Here is a 21,886-nt window from a genome sequence, read left to right on the forward strand (position 1 = left end):
CTGAGTCTGCTTGTTTTGCTTAGCATCAGTTTGTGTAAGTCTTTCAGGCCTTTCTAAAATCAATTTGTTCATCATTTTTATAGAACAATGATATTCCATTACCCTCATATACCATAACTTATTGAGCTATTACTCATTTGATGGACATCTACCCATTTTCCAATTCTTCATTGCTACAAAAAGAGCTGCTACAAATATTTTTTGCACATGTGGCTCCTTTTCTTTCCTTTAAGATTTCCTTGGGCTACAGCCCCAGTACTGGCACTGCTGGATCAAGGGGCATGTAGAGTTTGATAGCCCTTTGGGCATAGTTCCAAAGAGATTTCCAGAATGGTTGGATCAATTCACAGCTCCACCAACAATGCATGTGTCACAGTTTTCCCACATTCCCTCCAACATTTGTCATCTTTTCCTGTCATCTTAGCCAATCTGAAAGGTGTCAGGTGGGTACCTCATAGGTGTTTTAATTTACATTCCTCTAATCAATAGTGATTTATAGCATTTTATAGGATTGTAGACAGCTTTAATTTCTTCATCTGAATATTGTCTATTCATATCCTTTGATCATTTATCAATTGGGGAATGTTCTCATCATTTCTTATATACATTATTCCATCATAATCATATACCAAAACTTGTTCAATCATTCCCTCATGGCCATGCACTCAATTTCCAATTCTTTGCCATCACAAAAAGATTTAATAGTGGTATAGCTAGGTCAAAAGGTATGTATAGTTTTATAGCCCTGTGGGCATAGTTTCAAGTTTTTTTTTTTTTCCAGAATAGTTAAATTGGCCCATAATTCTACCAACAATCCATCAATGTTCCACTTATCCTACGTCCCCTCCAATATTATTCATTCTTTTCTCTTCTGTTATATTAGCCAAGCTGATAAGTAGAAGGTGGTATTTCAGAGTTGTTTTGATTTGCATTTCTCTAATCAACAGTGATTTAAAACATTAGAAAAGCTGTTTTTAAACATGGGTCCTTAAGGAGTTATGAACTTAGACAGCAAATGATAATTACCTGAATATAATCAGTTATTTTTTTAGTCCCTTGAATTTTATTTTGTACATTTAAAAATATCACTGGGAGAAGGGTTCTTTAGATTGTACCAGATTGGCATAGGAGTTTATGACACAAAAAAAGTAAGAATAGCTCCCTAGGGGAAAGTCTTCTAAAATTTAATTAATTGCCCCAATATGCACAACTTCTTTAGGAATCTCATATCCCATTGTTCAGTTATATGGCACCCCAAAACCTCTGATTTCTATTTCTTAGTCTAGTTTCTAACCAATGCAATCAGCTACCCACTTTTTGACAGTGAATAAAAAGAATGATGTGTATGTATTCCTTGTCAAGAATCTAAACCTGTGCTTATCTACCAGGATCTAACTGTTGAGTAGCATGGGAAAGTGTAATTATGAAAAGATTTCCAATCAGAGTAGATTTCAAAGCAAACAATTTTGATCCATAGTAATAAAGAAATGTGAGAGCCTAGACAGTGCTTGTGTTTATGCTAAGTAATATGGCCTGATGGTAAAAAATGGACTTCTAAAAATCTTCAAGAGAAATTCTGCTAATTGCAAATCTCAGTTACAGTGGGAAGAGCTAGAACACCCTCATCTCATAGATAAGGAAATTGAGGTACAGAAAAGGGAAAATGATTTAAGATAATTAAGTTATGAGCAAATATAAAAGCTAGAAATTGAAACCCAGATCTTCTAAAACCAATCTGGTGTTATTCCACTATATATCCAATTCAAGATAACAAACTGTCATCCAATCTGTAATATGTACAAAGTACTATATAAGGCTATAAGGTCACAAAGACAAACTAGAAATATAATTACCTGTACTTGAGACAGACAGGTAATAGAGTGAAGAGACTGCTAGATCTAGAGTCAGGACATTCTGAGTTCCAATCTGACCTCAGATATTTGTTAGCTATAGAGCCATGGGCAATACACTTAATCTGTCTACCTCGGTTTCCTCATCTGTTCAGTCATCTTCAATCATGTCCATTTCTTCATAATGTCGCTTAGGATTTTCTTGCCAAAAAATACTGGGATACTTTAGTATTTCTTCTCCAGTTCATCTTATAGATAAGTAAAATGAGAGAAATAGGGTTAAATGATTGGCAGAGGATCACACATCTAATAAGTTTTTGAGGTCACATTTGAGCATATTGTACTCTGTGTTCAATGGCACCACCCAGCAGCTTTAAAATGAGAATAATAATAACATGTTCTCAGGGTTGTTGTAAGAGACAAATAAAATGATATTTTACTTCTTTTGTAAATATTCAAATACTATATTTTTAATTTGTATACTACACTTACCTATAAATATTAGAAGCAAAAATAGTATAGTAGACAAAAGCGCTGAATTCAGAGTTAGAAAACCTTATTTGGAACCCGAGCTCTATTCTTTGTTAGATATATTACTTGGGCAAGCCGCTTTACCCACTTTACCACTGTAAGCCTCAGTTTCCTCATCTGTAAAATGAGGACAGTGAGACAAAATTACTTCCAAACTATTTTTCCAGTTCTGTAGAGAGCCAGAACTGTGGAAAAGCATACTTGAAACAAGGATGTTAACTCAGAGGAATTGATAAGACAATGGTTATCTAGTTTAGCATGGTGATTGATAGTTCTCTAGTTCAGTACATGTACTTAGTACTTAATATAGTTCTACAAGATTGACACCTATTCTACAAGATTGACACCTACAATGGTGTAATTATAATAGAATATATAAGGGCCAACAAGGACTGGAGAAATATTCATTCCATTTCCCACCACCTTGGTGGCTGGCCTGTCCTCCTTCATTTCTCCACTGAGACCAAACGCCATCTGAAGGGCCTCCAGAAAGCTATCTGGGGCCCCAGGCAAGGAGACAGACTAAGAAGGAGACAACAGAGAATTTGGACTTTATCTCTGGCTATTCTCCTGGTCATTACTCTGCTCAAACTAAGGCTGGTCCCAAGACCTCCAGAAAGCTAACCAGAACATTATACAGTTGTAAGTCTATTATCTTAGTATTCCTTCATGATAAAGGGATAAACTCAACTACCTACTACTCAGAAATTGAAAGAAAAATACCTCTTTTCTTTTGGCCTTTAGGCCTTATCAATTATAGCTAGAGGAAATCACATTTAATATTACATTCTCTGTATATATTCAGTAATTATTGAAGGGTTGTGATCCCCATAGAGTTGATTTTCAGCTCTCTCCCTCAAACAATAATATTTCTAGCCTGAGAAAAAAAGGCATAAATGTAATCAACAATCCAGAATGGGAAAAAGTTATGAATTAACTTTATAATAACTATAAAATAAATGTATTAATGGTAATTATTCTCCTTTTTGAGGATTTCAAACTTGAAGTAACTATAGGAGATAAGAGACCTGATCTGTATTTTGTTGAAGTAGAACAAAGGTCTTCAAATTCTTTTTTCTCAGGATCACTTTAAAGTCTTAAAAATTATGGAGGAGGAAGATTCTGGGAAGATGGCAGAGCAGTCAATGAATTCTATTCTCTCCAGATTTCTCCCCAAACAGAACAAATTAGTTCCACAGGGAGAACATAAACTAGTGAAAAATTAAAAAGATTTGGGGCAATACAGGGGTCCTCCTGGCACAATCTGAGAAGATCCCAAGAAAGTCCCCAGGAAGAGATTAGCCAGTGTGAAGTGCAAATATCCCAGTGCTGGCTCAGTACAAACATCAAATGGGGACTAAGGGGTGGGAGGGCTGGCTGGGCGTGACTGGAGTCTCCATAGTTACCACAGGAACTTTCACTTCCCAGGCTGTTTGGGGAGTCCTGGAGACTGGGAAGATTGAGGGGATCATGGCTAATTGGGAGCATCAAGTCCAGTTGTGCTGCTGAGACCTGGGGGAGAGGAATCCAGCATAGTGGGAGTGCAGAGACAATGGGGCAGGGATGAGACTGGCTGAGGGTGAAACTCTTCATTTGGGGTTCATGTAAGAAAGGAGAGAGCTCAAGTGAAGCAAGAGGCCCTATCCCCCCACCCCATGTTTAGAGTGCTTATACTAATAGTTCTCATTAAAAAAAAAAATGAACTGACAAAAGAAAGAACCCTAACATAGAATCTTATTATGGAAAGAGAGAACACCAGAGTTCATCTTCAGAGGAGGACAATGAAATAAAAAGAGCTTCTTCTACCCCAAAGAATAACATTACATGGCTCCCTGCTCTGAGAAAATTTATAGAAGCACTCAAAAAAGAATTTAAAAAATCAAATCAGAGAGACAGAGGAAAGGCAAAATAAATAAAATTATATTAAAGTGTTATATAGCATGCAATTTATTTATTATATTATTTTATATTTATATTATATATATTTATTACATATAAATATATAAAATATGTTATATATAAATATAAAAATGAAATATATAACAACATAATATAAAAATAAATTTAAAAAATAAATAAGAACCCTTCAAGAAAAACAAGAGAAAAAAGTTAAAACAAGTAGAAAAGGAGATACAGAGTTTTAAAGAAGAAAATGACTCTTAATAAATTAGGATTTAGAAAGGGGAAGCCAGTAAAGCTAGGGACCAAAAAATAATAAAATAAATTATGAGGAATGAAAAAATAGAAAAGAATGTGAAACATCTTATAAAGGGAACAATGAATGTGGAGAAACAGATCAAGAGGAAACATAAGAATAATTGAACTATCTGAATATATGACAAAAAAGGATCTTGACACAATAATACAAGAAATAATTTAAAATGTCCTGAAGTGTTAGGACAAGAGGGGAAAATAGAAATAGAAAAAAAATTCTACTGATCACCATTTCTAAGAGATTCTGCAAGGAAAGCATATAGGACCATTATTTCTAAATTTCAAAAAATCCAGATCAAAGAGAAAATTTTACCCCCCCAAAAAAAAAAAATCACTTATACTGGAGCTATAATTAGATTTGCACAGGATTTATCAGCAGCTATAATAAAAGATCACAGGTAATGGAATAATATATATCAATGATCAAAAGAACTAGAATTGTGGCCAAAAATATTATATTCATCAAAATTAAATATAATAGTGAATAAAAAAACCAATACAGAGGAATTAAATAGATAGAAACACTAGTAGTTCTAAAATGTTACATCAGGAATTTAAAGAAAGAATTAAGAAACTATATATACTACATCTATATTATCTATCTATATCATCTACATTATACATACCATACCATGTGCTTTCTTGATATGGAAATTTATTGTTACCTATATTGAATCTTTCCTGATACTCTGCTGAGCACAAAACAATGTTTTTTTTTTTCTTTTTTCTGTCTTCCTTTTTGTATTTTATTTCTTATTTTATATTTGTTTTAAATAAATAATAAATACATTTTAAAAAGCTACAAATTATATTAAAGGACTGACCAAAGAACTTTTGTTTATGTAGGTCATATCTACCAATACTTAACTATATTAGAAATTATAACACATTATTATTATGAAAATAACTTAGATTTTGTTGAATTCCTGAAAGGCTTTTTAAGATACCAGGGATCCCTTTATCTAAGAAGCACTGATAGAATTCCTTTATTCACATCACTACCTTCTTGAAACTTATATAGGCAGCTAGATGGTACTTTAGCCATAGAAAAGGACCTTAAGTCAGGAAAACTTAAGGTCAAATCCAATGTGTAACCCTAAGTAAGTCACTTAAACTGTCTGATTCTATTTCCTCATCTGTAAAAAGAAGCTAAAACCTCAAAAAAAGTTTTGAAGATAATGAGATGTGTTTGTAAAATATTTTGTAACTGTAACTGCTTTATAAATGTTAGTGAGATATTAGAATTGCCTAAGACACTAAGAAGTTAAGGAATACCCAGTCAGTATGTAACAGAGTCAAAGTTTGAACCTAGATGCGCTCCTAATTTTCAGGCCAGTTTTATATTTAGTTCAGAGCAGCCGGGTTATACAGCAGATAGACTGCCAGACACTATTAGCCAAGTGACTCTGAACAAGCCACTTAACTCTGTTTGCCTCAGTTTTCTCATCTGTAAAATAGGTTAGGAAAAACATGACAACCCATTCCAATATTTTTGCCAAGAAAATCCCAAGTAGGGTGACAAAGAGTCAGATACCACTGGAAAAAATAACTAAATAATTACAATTAAATGCAGATATGATGTTGCCTGCCATAATGGTAGAAAAAAAAAAAACAGGTGGAAATTCTAGATAATGGAATCTTATACAGTTAATGAGAATTTTCAGTTGTATTGAAATTAACTGTGTGACTCATATAAACAATTTAAAATAAATATTCAAAACCATTTGGAATATTTGGCTATTATCTAGTTTCTTTAAAGAGATTTATGGCTATGATTTCATTAAATCACATATCCCAAATTGTTAAGGATCTTAGAAACCATCTAATTCTACCCTCTAATTTTATATATGAGGAAAATAAAGCCATAGAGACTGGATAACTTAGAATCACAAATGTACAATTTGAAAGAATCATCTGTCTAGTTCTCTCATTTTCCAGATCAAAAAATAGGGATAAAATGATTTAGGATGATGCACACACACACACACACACACACACACACACACACATACACACATACACACACACAGAGAAAGACAGAGATAAAGTTTTAAGGGATCTTAGAAATCTTCTAGACCAATGTTCTCATTTTATAGTTGAGGAAACAAAGACCTGAAAGATCAATTTAGGTTCATAGATGTATATATTTTTAAAGCACTTATAAAGTCATATAGTTCAACCTCCTTATTTTACAGATTAAGAAACTGAAACCAAAGAACTTGCAAGACTTAGACTCACGGGTATAAAACTCAGCTCATCTAGCACAAGTTCCTTGCTTTATATATGATAACATTGAAATTATTGAGAAGGGAGGTAGTATTTGAATCTGTCTTTGCAACTTCCAGGACCAATATTCCTTTTACATTTATGAAGGGAAAAAATATTCATTGAAATGAATATTAGAATTCTAAAGAGTAATGTTAAAACAATGTTCAAGAGACTAAATTATCTGGAATGATACTAATATTATAGAAACCAGAGGGAAAATACGATTTATTAGATCAAAATTCATAATCTATGAAACTACTGTATAAAAGTAGTTAACCTGTTATCAGATATTATCTAATGTACATAAATTATCAGTGATTTGATTATAGTTACACTATTTTGATAAGTATGCTATCCATCTTTAAAAATCCACCCAATTGATTTTTACAACTTCCAATAATTTTTCAGGAATCTCCCTAATGAACTTACTCTGTCAGAATCATTATAATTATCCCTAGAAAGCATGTCAATGCAACCCATATTTCTGATTTCCAAAATGTTTTAGATTTAGTTTTTTTTTTAAATGTGTACACAAACACATACAAGAAAAACAGCCATTTATGTTATTTTGTATAACAATGTGACAATTCTAAGTCCAAAAACATTATTTGAGCCATTGCCTCATAGTCTCTCAAAGGATCTATTTCCCCATAACACCAAAGGAAAGTATCCTGTAAAAGTGACAAAAATCTAATTCCTGGTAATTTATCATAATCCTATTCTGGCATGTTCTTTTTATTGACATTTGGTATGGGATGACTGCTGACTGCCAAGATTCAGGGTTTTATTATTGTTATTATTATTATTGTTGTTGTTGTTGTTGTTGTTGTTGTTGTTGCAATGACTTAGCAATGGAAGATAGAGTTGAAAATTCTTTTTTAAAAGAACACCTGATGTCATTTCATGATCTGTTCCCAGTAGGGAAGCCGTAAAGCAGGTTGTGCTGGCATATGTTGTCTCACTGTGTGTCCCTTTGCTCAAATCATGCCGCTAACTACTGTAAACAAAGGAAAGCTTTCTTCTGACATCTTGTCTTTTATTTTTCTGTGAAGTAGTTCATGGAGTAAAATTGAATCAGTGTGAATCTCATGAGCCTTAGATAATCAGGTTAATCACTCTACTGGCATATTTCTGTTTTAACAAACTTTAAATTAAGAGTTTTCTGCCATTGTTTGGCTACAGCCTTTCTCCCAAGGTAGCTTGCTATGATCATCCTAAAATAAAACCTTTATGATTCTAAAATATAAAAGACGACATGAAAACATCCAATTTGATTTTCAAGGAAGAGGGAGAAATATGGTAGGCCCATTACTACTCCAACAACGCTTGTCAAAGACCCATCTCAAATACATTTGGGAAAGTAGTTAAACTGCCAGGTTTCCAATTATCACGGGGATGGGAAGAAAGCTATTCAATGAAAAACACAGACTTTCCAGGGCTATTAATGGACAAAATGATTCACTGTTCTAATATGGTGAGATAAAATAGAAAGCCAACAGCAAATGCAATACAAAGACTGGAAATTCATACTATCCAGAAAAAGCAAATATTTTCCCATAATTCAGAACATAATAAAATGCAATAAAATTTTAGGAGATCCCATTTTAGAGCACAGACCTCACCTAATCTAGAAATAAACATGCAGAGCTCCATTACAATCTGGGACAGTAAACCTGGAAAAAATTCTGAACAGTCTTCTATGTTACAAATGGCAGTTAGCAGTCAAGAAAATTTCCCTCAGGTGTCATATCAAGCTATATAAAATAATTAGGGATACAAGGAGAATTTACGCAATATAACAAAAGAGATCAAAAGAATTTATTTGTAAAACAAAAATAATAATTGGGAAGACTATGTACACATTTAGATAAAAATAATATGTATTTGCAACACTATAATGATGATATTACCTATGGATAACATTTTATAGTTTTTGAAGTACATTAACATAACTGGCCTGCTACAGTGCCTGGACCATAGTAGACACATAGTAAATTTTTGTGAGTTGATTGCTATGCTATTATCATCACCACTGGATTTTTTTTTACTTTAAAATTTGTATTTGCATAAATTATCTCATTTGATCTTCACAAAAATCCCTATGAGACAGATACTCAGATACTGAGACAGATAATAGTATTATTTTTCATATAAAGAAAGTAAAACTCAGATAAGTTAGTCAAGACTTCTTAAACTTTTTCCACTCAAGACTCCTTTTTGCCTAAGAAATTTTACATGATCCCAGGTATAGAGGTATATAAAATAGGTATAGAGAGCAAACATTTACTGATAATAAATCTTAATTTGCAACTCCCACATTCAGTTATGAGATCCTATTTGGGGGTCTCAAGTCACAGTTTAAGAAATTTCTGGTTAAACTTGGTTAAATGGTTAAATGACTTGGCTGAGATCACAGGCTTAGTAGACAAATGAAATAGATTTCAAAACGAAGTCTCCCTGACTTCCAGTGCAAAACTTCACCTGCTACGCCATTCTTACAGACCTCCCTTGCGGAAGCATTCTTTCTAATAATGAGATACTAAACAGGTCACTTAATCTTCTAGGGCCTCAATTTTCCCTCTGGTAAAATTAATTTATCTCTGAGATCCCTTTTACCTCTAGATATATTATCCTTTGACCCCAAAGTTAGTCATTAACCAATCTGGACCTCAGTTTCCTCATTTCTAAAATAAGGAGTTTGGGCTAACTAGCCTCTTAGTTCTAGAATTCTGATATGGATTCCATCTTACAAATCAGGAAAGTATATTTCTATAAAGCTCAAGGATTTGCCCAGATTCTCACAGTCAGTGATCAGCAAAGTCAGTGTCAGCACCCAAATCTTTCTTTATTTAACTTCCTTTCCCACTATACCATGAGCATATAATTCAGTTCCCACGCAATATATTTCTTTTTTCCCAATAGTATTTTATTTTTCCAAATACATGTAAAAATACTTTTCATCATTCATTTTTGTAAGACTTTGTTTTCCAAATTTTTCTTCTTCCCTCACTTACCTCCCCAAGACAGCAAACAATCTGTTATAGGTTAAATATGTGCAATCCTTTTAAACATATTTCCATATCTGTTATGTTATGCAAGAAAAATCATACTAAAAGAAAACTGTGAGAAATAAAAGGAAAAAAAACAAACAAAAACATAAAGATAAAAATACTGGACTTCAATACACATTCTGTCTCAATAGTTCTCTCTCTGGATCATACAGTATATTTCTAAGTCATTTTCAAATTTCAGTTTTATTAAAAATATCCTCAGGATCTCTCTTCTCTTATAAACAAGGGTGATTAGAGAGAAGATAAGAAGCTGTGGTATATAAGGAACTAAATAGCATCTGAAGTCTTCCCCCAACACATATAAGCTCTTTGACTCTAAATTACTTAACCTGTTAGAGACCCTCTCCCCCCCAATTCTCTTAATCTGTAAATTGCAGAACAGGTACAGATCTGTGCTGGTAGAGGGGACTTCCTCATGGAGAGCTCTCTATGCTGATGAAGTCACAATAGCTCTGCCAATAAAAAAGAAACACGATCTTCAGTGATCTCATATTATTATCATCCCTCTTTTTTTTCCTTCCATACTTTATCATTGTGTTTATATTTTATGCCTCATTGTTGGAAAAACAAACTTTGAGAAATTAAGCTCCTTTCCACTATTTCTCTTCTGAATAGAGAGAAATTGTCCCCATTGATGAATTTAATGCATAAGTGATTCTATTAATCAAAATCTTAATATATCTGAGCACCATTATTCTAGTTTTATGCTTCTACTTTTTCTTCTTCAGGCTACAATATAGTAGCTACAGAGTTCTGAAGTCAACTTTTTATCATGTTCTCCATTTCTGTACCTTGTGAATGTGTAGAATCATAAAATAATAGAAAGAAAGAGAGAGAAAGAGAGAGAGAGAGAGAGAGAGAGAGAGAGAGAGAGAGATATAAAGAAAGAGAGACCTTAGAGGTCACTAGGTCCAATCCACTCAATTTACAGATGAGAAAGCTGAGAAACATTAGGTGACTTCTATAGGATCACAAAGCTAACTTTCTCTTCTTGTTTCCTGTGAAGGACTGAAACTCTTAAAAGGTTATGCTTGAATCAGACAACCAAGCACTTAAGGCTAACTACCTATTAGATATAAGACAATGACTCTTTCAGCATATGTTTGGGGAAATAGCCCTTCTCACCATGGGTGCTAGTTCAATGTTTGGGGTTAAGGATTAGAGGGTGGGGTGACAGAGGCCAGAGTCTCACTTGGTGGCAGGATGAGAAGAAGAAAGGTGAAGATTCTGGACTTCAGAATCAAGAACAGATCTTTGGCAAAACTCCTAGCAGTTTGCCTGCTTCTTTAACTTCTCCCTCTAAAGACCAAGGACTTTTACTTATCCTGACTCTGGCTGATCCTAAGATCTCCAGGAAGCTAGTTTGAACTTAACAGTTTCCAAATCAAGACCCCTCTCCATTTTACCACACTTCCACTCTGTTTGTTAGCTTGGAACTAAGGCAAAGGAAATCTTAAAAGGAAAAAAAAATACTTTCTTCAACTTCTGAAAACACTTTTCATTTCCCCAAGAACATTATTTGTGATATAATATGGATATATATTTGTGAACAGATAGATGAAGACAGACTGAACATTGACCTTATTTTACAATCTTGACAAATGGAAAGTTATCCCAGTAGGTTTATAAAGAATTTACAGATTCAACATATTGTCCAAGGAAAGGGGGGGAAGCTGACAAAATCAGAGAAATCCCAAAGCCAGATGTTAAAATACATTTTCCAAAGGATAGAATCTCAAGCAACCAGAATTCTAACCAGAATTCTTTCATCTTTTCTCTTATCCCTGAAGATGCTAAAGGCAAGAAAACAATCTGCTATCAATCTTTCTTTACTAAGACCCAGATTTGGACTGGTATATATGTAGTTCAATTTTCTCCCAGTACAATGCAGTATCTACCTTGTCTATTGAACACTAAAATCCAAAATAATGACGTTAAAGAATGGCAAGGTCCCCAATTATCAAAGAAGGTTTGATTGTATTCACTGTATTATTAAGGCCCCAAAATAGAGTTTTGGAAAGATTTCCAATAACAAGGATCAGAATTTTTTAAAAACAAAGCTTCAGTTAAACAGGAAGGTCATTTAATCAAAAAAAAAAAAAAAAAACCTACTCCTTGAGCTTGTCAGTTAACTAAGATGTTTCTCAGCACTTGCTTATCTTTTTTCATTCTATTATGTAGTATTTCTTACTGTAAAAATGTCTAAATATGGAACAATGGAAAAATCACCAAGCTTCTATTCTCAGGCTCTGCCACTAGTATCATAGGCAATTCACTTCCTCTCTTTAGGTTTCAGTTCTGAATATATGAGATTAACAGGTAGGATTAGATGATTGCTAATTTCCTTCCATCTGTAAAATAATGAATATTTCTCTTCAGTTCAAGCCATATGTAAATATCAAAGCTATGAAGTTTGAAATTGAAAAGGTCTAGCTTCAAATCTTTTCTGATACTGGCTATACAACCATAAGCAAGACACTTAGATCTCAATATGCCTCAGTTTCCTTAAGTATAAAATGAGAATGGTTGACTAGATATCCTTTAAGATCTCTTAAAAATATAAATTTGCAAACTAGAATCCCTATCTAGAAAAACCACCGGTTCTGAATTCCTGAGATCATTTCTGACTCCTGACACTTACTGTTTGTGTACACTTAGGCAAATCATTTTACCTTGCTAGGCCCCTATTTCCACATTTATACATCTATAAAATAGATTAGATGTCCACAATACCTATAGAACACATATTCAATAGATATACATAGACACATACAAACATATAAACACATTTAGATTTTAGAACTGAAGAATCTTAAATCTAAAGCTGGAAGAAGGTTCTCTTAGAGACAATGCTGCCTAATCACTTCATCTTAACAAATGTGGAAACAGTGATCCAAAGCGAGTATATAATTTGTTTCAGATCACCCAAGAAGGAAAAAGCAGAGTCTTATGCCCTAAAGATACCACAAAGTCAAAAAAGCAGAACACACACACATACATAATACATACATGCATACATATTCTTGAAAAACAAGCAACTAAAAGAAGGTTTATCTTCTATATCATGAAGATAAAAAGGACAATTTTCTCCCTAATAGCAAATTTTTGGTGGTGCTGCAATTTTTATTATTCTCCACACTTGTTCTTCAAAGTATAAATATGGACCATAAAACTAAAGCAATCCATCCTTCCCATGAATTCTACATATGCTTTTCAAAGTTTCTGAAGTGGATATACAACTGCTCGCTTGATTTTTTTCATGAATTTTTATTTAGTCAAACCCTTACTCTGAGAGCTCTTGTTGGGAAATTCAGTACAATCATCCATCTTGATTTTCAGACTCTTGAGTTATTTTAAATTACAGATGCTTACCAAATGGTAGTTCATTCAAAACTACAATATCTAGATGGGGCAAGATATAGACAAGATTTGAAATTCTATTTCAAAGATTTCATTTTTTTATTCCATAAAGCCAAACCAAATGAGATGGAGCTTCACTTATATAATTCTAATCTAATTTGAAATTTAAACAATAAAGCAGTGGGCAAAGCAAGTGATGACCCATTAAGAAAAGAAGTCTGTCTTCTAGAGACAGTAAACTATGTTTAAAAGTTAATCACCACAAAACAATCTGTATCCTGATCAGATTCAAATTAATAAATCGATCAACTAACATTTATTAAGCTCTTCCTAAGTTCTGGGTACTATGCTAAGTTCTAGAGATATTTTAAAAAATGCTATTGATGATATGTGAAGTATTATGCAAGATTCAAGAGAATGTCTCTGTCTTCATGAAGCCTATAGACTATTAGGAAAGTAAATTCATTAACATAGATTTAAAATAGAGCTTGCCAGCCAAGCTGGCTGTAGATTGCTACAAAACAGAGTGCTATTCCAACCATATTATGTACTATGAAAACAAAACCTTCTAGGCAAGTTGATATTACAATGTGTGGGTCATTAATAAGTGCCCATGTGTTTGAAAATGGATCTTTGCCAGTGGGAAAATATTTAAGGAAAATAATTCAGCCATATCAAGGAAGAAGATGAAGATTTATGTTCTATTTTAAATGGGCAAGTTCAAACAGCAAATAGAATGAACTCCCCCCACCAAAAAAATAAAGGGGAAGACAAAAGGCAATAACTCTGGGTCTGTTGGGATTTTAAGATATACTTTTGTGTCAAGACTCTAATGAGCTCCTTATGAAAATAAGAGGACAAATGGTTCAATGTCTAACTCCTCAAAGAGGTCCCATTTGTAAAAGCTTCTCCCCATCTCCCCCACCATCTGTGATATGAAAAGTATTCATTTCCCAACAGACTTCTCCAAATTTTATTTGAAAATACCACATACATACAGAAAACTACAATTTAAAAATGTTATCTTTAAAGCAATCATAATTTTGAGTACATGTAACATTAGGAAAATATTTTCTAATTGTCTTTCTTGTCCTAAATTCTAAGCTGAAAATGCATATGTATGTTTTGTTTAATATCAATTTATAACTTGTAAAAATGGATAACATTTCAAAAATCCAAAGTTTTACTCAGGAGATGAGAAACTGGGAATTATAATAAAGTATCATTTTTAGTTACCCATGTTCTACAAATGTGTGTATATATATATATATATATATATACACACATGCATATACATGCATACATAAATATATATACATGCTATCACATATGTACATACATATATGTGTACATATGTGCATATACTTATATGTTATAATTGTATATGATTGAAAGCTCTTATTATATATGTATGCATATGCATATATTATGTACATATATAATATATACATATATATGCCCCAAAATGTACAACTTAATTAAATTTTAGGGAGAAAACAAGCTCCATTTATATTTGAATCATCATACTGGAGATGTCATTGTAGAACAAACATTATTCTTCCTTGCACAGCATACATTCTTCATTACTGAACTTTTACTTCACCTTGTAAATAGCAAATCACAGCAGGGGGAGTAATTGTTTTGAAAATACTGTGGAAAATAAAAAAGGAAGCAAGAAACAAAACTAAGAGTTGCTCTTAATGGAAATCCTGTATCCTGCTAAGCAATGAGCATTAATTAGAACCTGGCTGAAGTGGGTAAAGTCCACACAAATTGTTAGGGCCACTACACTAGCATATACACTAGCATATAAATCTATTGCACAGACTTGAGATCATAATTTGTACATCACAAGCTAAAGCGCACAATTAAATAATATTATATGAGCATTAGCAATGATTAAGGCGATAGATGGGGCAGCAGAGAAATGGCTTGAAATCAGGAAGATGCCTCTTACTAACTTCAAATCTAACCACAGTCATTTATTAATTGTGTGACCCTGGGCAATTCACTATCCTGTTTGCCTCAGTTTCCTCATCTGTAAAATGAGCTGAAGAGGGCAATGGAAAAACCACTCTAGTATTTCTGCCAAAAAAAAAAACCAACCAAATGGGGATCAAGAGCAGTTAGACACAACTAAAAAACAATTGAAGAACAACATACAGATAGGCAGAGTCTACTAATATAGACCATCATACATAGATGAACTATTGAATAACAAGAAGCAAATAATTAGTCGTTTCTATCCATAATATACACAGAGATTACCTGATTTGATGCTCAAGAGAAACATGTAAGGTAGAAATCAAATAATCAATCAATCAAAAATTATCTACCATATGTTTTCTCTGTGGTAGACACTGTTAAATTCTGGAGATAGGAAGAAAGGCAAAAATAGTTCCAACTTTCAATAAGCTCATATCCTAATGGGGGAGGGAACATGTAAATATATTAGGTTTGTACAAGATATATACAGATAGAAGGGAATCTCAGAGAAGGCACTATTAGGTAGAGAACCTATGAAAGGCCTCTTGCAAAAGACAGAATTTGAGCTGCTATTTAAAGAAGACCAGGGAAATTAAAAGGGTTGTGAGATAGAATGTTTTAGTATAATCTTACATATCAAGAAACTGAGACTTGGGTGATTTCTCCAAGCCTAGGCCCAGACTAAAATCCATGTTTCCCACTTCCTAATACAATGTGCCTAGATGATATTCTAATAGTTTGCTCTTGAGGTCTGATGCAGAGCAATAAATAAGATGACAGATATTTGAATCAGAATAATAGAGTTTCAAATCCTGCTGTCAACACATGCAGATTATGGGGCCATAGGCAAGACACTTAACTTTTTAATGTCCCACACAACTATGACTTAGAAGAGATGGTAATCTGCATTGGTAGAGGGAATTTCTTCCTAATGAACTCACAAACTCAGAATAATACAAGTGAAAAAAGGCTCATTTTTTTCCATTCAAAATTCCAGTAATTACTACCATCTTCAATATTAAAAAATCCTTTCAGATCGATTCTCTCAGTGACATGCCCCTTGTACTAACCTTCAAATGCTGTGAATCCCTCATTCTTAATATCTTATACTAGTTCTTTAAAGTTATGTTAGTTGGACATACAACTGGAGGACCAGCCTACCTCAGTTCGAAAATAATGGTTACAAGATTAAATCACCAAGTGATTTCTTTCAGCCCCAACAGATCATCAAAGTTTATACATGAAAATGTAAAGGGATTACAACATCCATTTGTGTAGTGAATCAACAAACATTTATTACTTACTATGTAGGGAGTATCCATACACACATGCATAGATATTTAAAATAATGAAGTGGAAAAGAAATACTCAATAATATACCACAAATCAAGCTGCATACTCATCCCTCCAAATCAAATTCTCAGAGTAAACTCCTTAAGGACAAAGTTTTAATTTCTTCATATCTCCAATATCTAGGCCAGTGCCTAGTACATAGTAGGTGAGCAATAAATATTAGTTAATGGAGTGTTCAAGATAGTTTTTTAAACTAGATCTGAAATCAAACACCTTTATTTATAACATTTTAGGCAGTCTATATTTGCTATATGCAGCCAAGTTTATTGGCTCTCTGAAATGCTCTCTTTCCTCACCTGTACCTCCTAATTTCCCTAGCTTCTTTCAAGTTCCAGCTGAAATCCTAATTCTACAAGAAGTCCTTTTCTAGCTCCTTTAATTCTAGTGCTTTCTTTCAGTTGATTATTTACCCTTTCTTCCATATACGGTTTGTTTGTACATATGTATTTACATGTTGTCTCTTGCATCAGATTATGGCAGAAGCTGTTTTAGCCTTATTTTGTATCCTCTGTGTCTACCATGGGATTGGGCACATAATAGGCACTTAATAAATACTTTTTGACTGATGGGGTTCAAATGAAGTTTCTGGCTAATGCAATTTGCTAAATCTCCCATTGAGTCTCTAGGACAGGAATTCTTAACCTGGAGGTTGATATTCAGCCAACAGACTTCATGGGTGGGGACTCATAAAATTGTATAAGAGAAAAGCAATTATATCATTATTTCAATCTAATCAATTTTCTTTGTAATCCTATGCATTTTATTTTATGATTTTTTGAACATTATCCTGAGAAAAGTATCATAGATTTCATTTAACTGCCAAAGGCACTGTACCAGGGAAAAGAGTCAGCCCCCAGAAATCATGCTCCACAACATAAAAGGTTTGGGATTTGCTAGAATTTGAATTACCCATGCATGCTAAGGAAACCCCAGTTCCATGAGGTATATTTATATTCAAGTTAAGGTTACTAGAGTTAAAAGAACTGAACTAAGCAATACAGGACAAAAGATGGCATGAAAGCCCAGGAGAGATAACCTTCCCTTGATATTGCAAGGAAAGAAACAGAGAAAAATGTATAGTAACTTGGTAGAGGAGTAGTTGACCCAGCATCAGACAACTAAGTGAAAAAGGTTCACTTATTTGCCCCCAGAAGAACCCCAGAAAATGTCCTGGAAAAGGAATTCTGGGTCAATAAAGGATTCATTGATTATTCCAACGGAAGGTTCCTTTCCATCCAGGGCACGTGAATGCTGTCCCAAGTCAGGCTTGCTGCTTAGAATCACAGGTTCAAAAACCCCAGGCAACCAGAAATTTTCAATTAACTAAATGAAATCTGAAACATTAACCCAGACACACGCTGTCATTTCTAAGCTCTAGCTCCAAGGACACACATGTGCCTGATGGTTCTGTACTACAGATAAGAGGAAAACCGCCTTTTCTTATGGAGAGAAGGGGAAATATTGGCGACTCTAACGCCTATTCGAATCCGCTTTCAAATCGTTCCTTGAGAAGCAAGGTGTCGTGAAGCCAGCAGCGCAACCTGGTGGGTTTAGCTGAAAGTAATTAAGAATCATGTGGAGAGAAAGCTGCCGGTTGATTCCTAACTGGACCCAAGCAGTCACCGGCCCGACCATTCGCCCGCTGCCCCGACCTCGAATGCGAAAGCACTGAGAAGGACAAGTGACTTTTTTGTTGTTGTTCTGACAGAGGTGGGGAAGAAAGGAAGGAGCGGAGAGAGAGAGAGAGAGACAGAGAGTCAGAGAGAGAGACAGACAAAGAGAGACACACACAGAGACAGAGACACAGAGAGAAACAGAGACACAGAGAGACAGAGTCAGAGAGAGACAGAGAGAGAGAGACAGAGAGTCAGAGAGAGACAAAGAGAGACAGAGAGACACACACAGAGAGACAGAGACACAGAGAGAGACAGAGACACAGAGAGACAGAGACAAAGACAAAGAGGAGAGACAGAGAGACATAGAGACAGAGAGACACAGGCAGAGAGACAGAGAAAAAGAGACAGAGACAGAAAGAGACAGAGACAGAAAGAGACACAGAGACAGAGAGGTGGAGATGGAGATGCAGAGGTGGGGGCTAATGGGCTGTTCTGCACTCACTGCAACTTGCAGGGGCTCCCGGGCTCCAAAGGGAGCCAAGGGGCGCGAGGATGTGACTTGGTCAGAGCTGGACAGGAGCTGAGGCCGCTGCCCTGGCAAGGGATCCCAACTCGGGACCCGAGCTGCTCCTCGCGGAGCTCCGAGGGCCACCGCTTCAGCCTCCCCCGTTAGGCGCTCCATGCCCTCTCGGGCGCCCACTCTACCCCCCCTGCCAGGCAGCCAGTCGTCCTGTCTTCCTCATGGGGCAGCAGAGCCGGGTGGTGCCCGCCACGGGAGCGCCCTGCACGCCCCCTCCACTCTGAGATGTTGGGAGCATGTAAGGAGTGCGGGGCACAAGGAGCCCCGCCGCCCCAGGACTCCCCCTCCTTCCGGGCCCCCAGCTTACCGTGCCGGGGCTGAGGCGGCTTGGGAGTCCCCGGCAGCTTGTCCCGTCTGGCGCCCAGCGAGCCCTTCATCCTCCGAGATGCTGCTCCCCTGCCCCCTGGCCCCGCCATGAGGGAGCGGCGGCCGCCCGGTGCCCGGGCACAAGCACCCCTCCGCCCACTGGCTCAGCGGCCGCGAGAAGCTTGAGAGCGGAGGCGGCGGCAGCCGGCGAAGGGGTCTCTGGGGCGGGCGCCGCGCTCTCCGGGTGTGCCCCCGTCCCTCGCTCGCCGTCGCCCTGGCTGCTCTCGGGCAGGCGGCTGCCCAGAAGCGGTCCAGCCCGCGGTGCCGCCTCCTCCCGAGCCGGCCGCCGCGCTTCTGTCACTGAGGCTGCGAGGCTGGGACCCGGGGCTGGCGGGGCGGTGCGCTCCCTCCCGTAGCTCCGGCCACCTCCCCCGCGCTCGGCTCCGCGGGCCCCCGGCGCGCGCCGACGCTCCCAGTCAGGGGCTGGGGCCAGGTGGCGTCCAGGACATCTCCCCTCCCCTGCCTCGGCACCTCGCTCCTCCGTGCCCCGGCAAGAGAAGAGCGAGCGGAGGCTGCGAGAAGAAGGTAGCGATGCAAAGCAGAGAGCCCCCGAAGAAATCGCCCTAGACGGAGTGACTCAGGGGTGTCGGGGAGGTGGGGGAAGGGGAGGAACGCCGTGTGCCAGCAGCCAGGAGACGGACTGGGAGCCGGGAGCCCCGAACCGATTCAGAGAGCTTGCAGTGCACTCGCACCGCTTCCCAGCTCGCCCTGCTGCGGGTGCCTCGTCTTCCCACTTTGGATCGAGCAGTTCAGCGCTGTGGAGCGTGGACTCCTTCACACACCTACACGCAGTGGTCCCCCTCTTAAGGCAACCCCTTTGAGTTCTCCTTCGCAGACTTAACAACGAGACCTCGAAGCACAGGAAGAGGAGCCTTGGGCCCCAAACCCTAAAAGGATCATTGAACTTAAACCTTCTCACCCCTACTTCTACAACTTTGTTTTGGGGATGAGAAAACAGGATCACCGAGGGAAACCACTTGGCCACGGTCACACAGCTAGTGAACGTTTATAACAGAACCAGGAGAGGGAGCATGGCAGGCTAGAACGCCCACTGCCTTTGAGGTCAGATGACTGACTCTGGACACCCCACCTCTAGCATCTCCATGACTTGGTCAAATTATTAAAACTGTTTTGAACTCAGTTTATTCACTTAGAAAATCAAGAAGGAATGGAATAAGTGGCCTTCAAGAGCTTCTCCAGCACAAACTTTATAATCCCATTAGAACTCTTCATTCATCCACCATTTAGTCACTGAGGCAAACATAGGGTTTCGATAAGACAAGGGATCCTGACTTCATGGAATACACACAAAATACAAATATATCTTCTCTTAGGCTTTTGTAGCCCATCAAGATTCCTTTTCTCTCTTGGGCCAATCACCTCCTGCCTCTACCCACCTGCTGACATGCACAAACCTGCAAACAGTAAACCTCTTCAGCAGCACTGATGTTCAGGGTTCTAGACAAAATTGGCATATTCTAGCAGGGACGTGACTTGGTCAGAGCTGGAGAGGAACAGAGACTGCTGACCTGGCCAAAAAACAAAACAAAACAAAAAAAAAAAAAACAACTCAGAGGGTATTAGACCTTTCCTGCTGGCCCTCAAGGAGCTCTCAGGGCCACAATGTCAGCCTCCTCCATTAGGTGCTCCATGCCCTCTCTGCTGCCCACTCTATCTCCCTGCCAGGCAGGAAGAGAGATGCCCTCTCTTTTTGGAGCAGCAGCATCAGGTGGGTTAGCCATGGGAGTCCCTCACAGGCCCCCTCCACTCCTGAGATCTTTTACTGAACTACCAAATGGAAATACTCACACCCAGAGCCACCTATCTAGCAGAATGTTTTCAAGAAAAAAATGAGCTCTGGCCATAGAGTACTGGGATTCATGCTTACAAGCTGTGTCACATTGGGCAAATCTTTCATTTGCTCAACTTTTAATTTCTTGAACTATAAAAATGAGAGTCTTGGACCACATAGCCTCTGAGGTCTCTTCCAGTGCTGGCTTTATAATTCTAGGGTGTTTATATGTTGTCTTCCCCATTAGAATGGAACCTCCTTAAAGGGAAGGACTATTTTGCCTTTCTTTCCTACATTTGCACAATGTGGAATACATTGTAAGGACCCAATAAAGTACTTAACTGACTGCTTAATATGATCTTATGTGAAGATGCTGACAATTATGAAGTAATATGCAAATAGAGCATATCTAGTTATTACCATCATTTAAAACCCTTTGGATCCCAGGAAAACTTATTTTTTTTTTTTTGCTATAACCCCATTCTCTATATTTTTAAGAGATGATCTTAAAGCTGCTATTAATCTCTCCATCAAACTATAGAGGACACCTTCTCCTCTCCAGTAGAAAATTCCCAAAATTTGGGTAGGGATAAAGAGTGAGAAAAGGAACTGGAATTCCTTCTCCTAACAGTCTGGTAAAGAAACTTGCAGTCCAAATTCTGCTTTAAGATGAATTGGGGAGGTTATATTAGTTGTTATTGAATACAATTGGTTGTATTGAATGAAGTCATATTCTTCAAAGACAATATTCTATTGCAATCTCAAAGGTAAACCCTTCCAACCCTTCTTTGAATCAGCTGCTCAAAGCAACAGCATCTATAACTGACTTAGTCCTTTCAAGCTACAAAATATTCTGCAGGCTCCTGTAATGTGCCTGTGTAAGCAGAATTGATTGGGCT

The 21,886-nt window shown here is 36.9% G+C and overlaps 1 protein-coding gene across 1 annotated transcript in view; it reads right to left on the bottom strand.

Annotated features, from left to right (window-relative positions):
- Window positions 1-20,602, bottom strand: part of LOC116419550 (translation initiation factor IF-2-like) — a 288,497-nt gene extending 267,895 nt beyond the window's left edge. Inside the window, exons 1-2 of the mRNA XM_031940250.1 lie at window positions 20,593-20,602; window positions 19,137-19,771 (exon numbers count right to left, since the gene is read on the bottom strand). Coding sequence (XP_031796110.1) covers window positions 19,203-19,771; window positions 20,593-20,602 — 579 coding nt within the window. The 3' untranslated portion in view covers window positions 19,137-19,202. The remainder of the gene's footprint in view (window positions 1-19,136; window positions 19,772-20,592) is intronic.
- Between the last annotated feature and the right edge of the window lie 1,284 nt (window positions 20,603-21,886).

This window comes from Sarcophilus harrisii, chromosome 5 (genome assembly GCF_902635505.1).
Source record: "Sarcophilus harrisii chromosome 5, mSarHar1.11, whole genome shotgun sequence".
NCBI lineage: Eukaryota > Metazoa > Chordata > Mammalia > Dasyuromorphia > Dasyuridae > Sarcophilus > Sarcophilus harrisii.